Source organism: Malus domestica, chromosome 02 (assembly GCF_042453785.1).
Source record: "Malus domestica chromosome 02, GDT2T_hap1".
Classification (NCBI taxonomy): Eukaryota; Viridiplantae; Streptophyta; class Magnoliopsida; order Rosales; family Rosaceae; genus Malus; species Malus domestica.
In genome coordinates, this window is record NC_091662.1 from 34,900,694 (window position 1) to 34,904,474 (window position 3,781).

The 3,781-nt window shown below is 39.4% G+C and overlaps 1 protein-coding gene across 1 annotated transcript; it reads right to left on the reverse strand.

The window, feature by feature from the left end:
- Positions 1–283: 283 nt before the first annotated feature.
- LOC103404007 (putative receptor-like protein kinase At3g47110) lies at positions 284–3,169 on the reverse strand. The gene is made up of 2 exons (XM_008342867.4): positions 951–3,169; positions 284–848 (listed from the first exon to the last, which is right to left on the reverse strand). The coding sequence occupies exons 1-2, from the start codon at positions 1,315–1,317 to the stop codon at positions 451–453; spliced, it is 765 nt and encodes a 254-aa protein (XP_008341089.2). The 5' UTR covers positions 1,318–3,169; the 3' UTR covers positions 284–450.
- Positions 3,170–3,781: the final 612 nt, after the last annotated feature.

Here is a 3,781-nt window from a genome sequence, read left to right on the forward strand (position 1 = left end):
CCCTAATTTTCTATTTACTTAATGCCATGATTTCATGAGGTTAAATAAAACCGAAGGCATTGATTGACGAAGAGATGCATGCATACATCTTCTAGATGGCACCATTTAAAAGGTCCATACTCAATGTGGTGCCACTTTGTATAAGATGGCACCCACTTAATGACAAATACGGTTTGATACAAACGGTTAAAGTATTTCATTCAAATATTGAATTAAATATTATAATTATTAATATTATAATATATAAATTCCAACATTGACAACAATAATTTCTAGCTAAAACTTTTAAGTGGTTATGTGATGTTTGATGAATTTTTATTTTTGATTGACCAGTCGACTCTTCACTATAGACTTCAAGACAATAATTATTCCAAAAACAAAGGCAAATAAGGACATAAACTGAATCAAAGGGCATGAAATATTTCATAAAATCCGTTAATAAGAACTTCATCAAAGTGCTTGAACAGGACGACGGTTTAACTGCACACTTCTTGCAGCGTCCTTCAAAAACTTGATTTTGATTTTTTTGAGCGTCGCTACAACTTCTCGTATGCTTATCCTCTCGTGTGGTGGTTCTGCAGACCAAACAAGAGCTAATCGCAAAACGGACGATAAGCAATCTATCTTAGTCAAACACTCGTGATCTTGCTCTTGTGCTACCAGTAGATTGGCATCCACAACTTCAGCCATTGCTTCTGATGATAGTGAATTTGCAACCCATTGCTTTAGATTCATTTCCTCAACAAACATCTCATTTGTAGGCTTCATTTTTGTGAATGTTTCCATGACTACAATACCAAAACTGTACACATCCCCTTGCGTCAAAACAATTCCATCCATTCCATACTCTGCAATATTAATATACCGAAGAAAGTTAGAAGTTCAGTTCTTCATGATTATAAGGACAACATGTATAAAATTGAAAGATATATAACTAGCAAGTAGATCACCTGGAGCCATATAACCAACTATGGCTAGGGTCATGGTTTGGGTCATGGGATCCCCTAAACCCAAGATTTTTGCAATGCCAAAATCCGCAACATGTGCAACCATATCATCATCTAGAAGTATATTTCTTGGCTTCAAATCACAATGAACAATTGGTACTGAATAACCATGGTGTAGGTATTCCAATGCCAATGCAACATCTACCATTATATTCAACCTCTTTAGGATATCAAAAGAAGAGTTTTGAGAATACAACCACTTCTCAAGGCTCCCATTAGGCATGTAGTTCAGCACCAAGGCTTTGAAATCCAATTGGCTGCAACAGCTGATGATTTTAATAAGATTTCGGTGCCGAATATTGCTTGGCATTTCACATTCCCTCTCAAAGCTCTTGAAAGCCCCTTCTAGCTGCAAATCGAAAATCTATACTGGAACATCTATCCCAACTGACAATATCCCTTTATATACTGAGCCAAAACCCCCACTTCCAATTAAGCTGCTCTCATTAAATCCATTTGTCGCCCTTAGAAGTTCAAGTTGTGAAACTCTTCTCCAAAGCAATTAAGTTAACAGTAGCCTCTGTTGCAACTTTATCTTTTCTTTTCCTATGCAGTATAAATATAGATACAAAGGCTACAAAGAAGATTCCTGTTACGATTATTCCTGGAATAATATATTTCAAATTGGATGATCTAGCTTTCCTTGAATTTGGTTGAAGTGTACTGTCTTTGCATGGAGGGACATGGAGTCGAGCTGCCCCACACAGCGCCTTATTCGAGACAAATGATAGAGCAGATAAGTTTCTGAACGGACCACCTTCTGGAATTTCCCCTTGGAGTTCGTTGAAAGACAAATTCAGGTACTTTATGATGAAACTGAGATTCCACCATAAAACTAATTGGTAATATATGGAGTAGTCCAAGATCATATAAGCACATAGCAAACTTTGTCCCTCACCAATGTAGAACAATTCTCAACACGCCTCCGCACGTGTGGCGAATTTTCAAGCCTACACATGGACAACAACTGGGTGACATGTAGCTTGTGTGGCCGTTGGGCTTCACACGTGGACAACATTGCTCTGATACCATGATGAAATTGGGGTTCCACCATAAAACCAATTGGCAATATGGAGAGTAGCCCAAGATCATATAAGCACATAGCAAACTTTGTCCCTCACCGATGTGGGACAACTCTCAACACGCCCCACACGTGTGACCGATTTTCAAGCCTACACGTGGACAACAACTGGGTGACGTGGAGCGCGTGGGTGACGTGGAACGCGTGTGGCCGTTGGGCTTCACACGTGGACAACCTTGCTCTAATACCATGATGAAATTGGAGTTCCATCATAAAACCAATTGATAATATGGGGAGTAGCCCAAAACCATATAAGCACATAGCAAACCTTGTCTCTCACCGATATGCAGTAGCGAAGCCAGGAATTGTCGGGGGGAGGGGCGAAATTTTTTTTTCCCGAACAAACGATATTATCTACACTAAGGGGGTGGGGGAATGGGCTAAGCCTGACAATGAGCTAGCAATAATGTGGTTCAAATTTGACTTTGGCGAGAATCAAACCTAAGTCCTCTCACTTACAAGTGAAGAGAAATATCACTAGACCATAGCACTGGTGGCGGGTTGGGGCGAACTTAAAAGAGTACAAGGTTAAAAAAGATTAGCCAATATTTCATCAAACTCAGTGTCCTCACTTTATTGGGAACTACCCGGAATAGTCGAAGAGGACTACCTGAAATGTTTAAAGGATGACCACTTGGAATATTTGGAGGAGGGTTTAAGCATTGTTTCTTATAATATCATTACATTACGTAATTGTATACTATGGAAAAAAAAGTCTTAGATTCTTAATCAATACCAATATCATATAAATTATTCATTAGACAAAATTCAATTCAATTAATCAATATCAATGAGAATAATCAAGAATTCAATTTTTACTTTAAATAACAAGTTTATTCATCAATAATTATAAGATTTCATATTCATATTCAATAATTAATAACCATATTGATTAATTACTCTATGATTCTACGTCAAATAAACAAAATTTCAAATTAAATAAGCAATTAGGGTGGCTAACATAAATTTGGAAATTAAAAACTTCATCTAAGAGAAAGGGGGCCAAGAATGGCGGCTGGAGGCTGGCTGCTTGCGGCTTGGATGGCTTAAAAGCTTGAAGTTGAAGCCTTAATGTCTGGTAGCAGGGGAATGAGGCTGCTTGCTGGGATCTGTTCTGCTGCCATCTAATTAATTTTATTTTTCAATTCTATAACTAAACGATGTCGTTGAGGAAATTTTTTTAACTAGGACTAAACGGTGTCGTTTGGTCTGGCTTTTGAGAAAAATATAAAACCAAACGTAGCAGAGCTGCATATCAGCAACAAACCCAGATCTGGATGAACACAGATGAAACCACCGCACCAACAAGCACTTATTTTATTTTTCAATTCTATAACTAAACGATGTCGTTGAGGAAATTTTTTTAACTAGGACTAAACGGTGTCGTTTGGTCTGGCTTTTGAGAAAAATATAAAACCAAACGTAGCAGAGCTGCATATCAGCAACAAACCCAGATCTGGATGAACACAGACGGAACCACCGCACCAACAAGCACTTTCGACGGGACCAGAGGGGCGAAACCACCGCTCCTGGACTTGTTTTCCGGTGAGGGGAGTGGCGGCCGCCACTCCTCGCCCTCACGTGCTTCGCCGCTGCCGATATGGGACAACTCTCAACACGCCCCGCACGTGTGGCCAATTTTCAAGCCTACACGTGGACAACAACTGCGTGACGTGGAGCGCGTGTGGCCGTT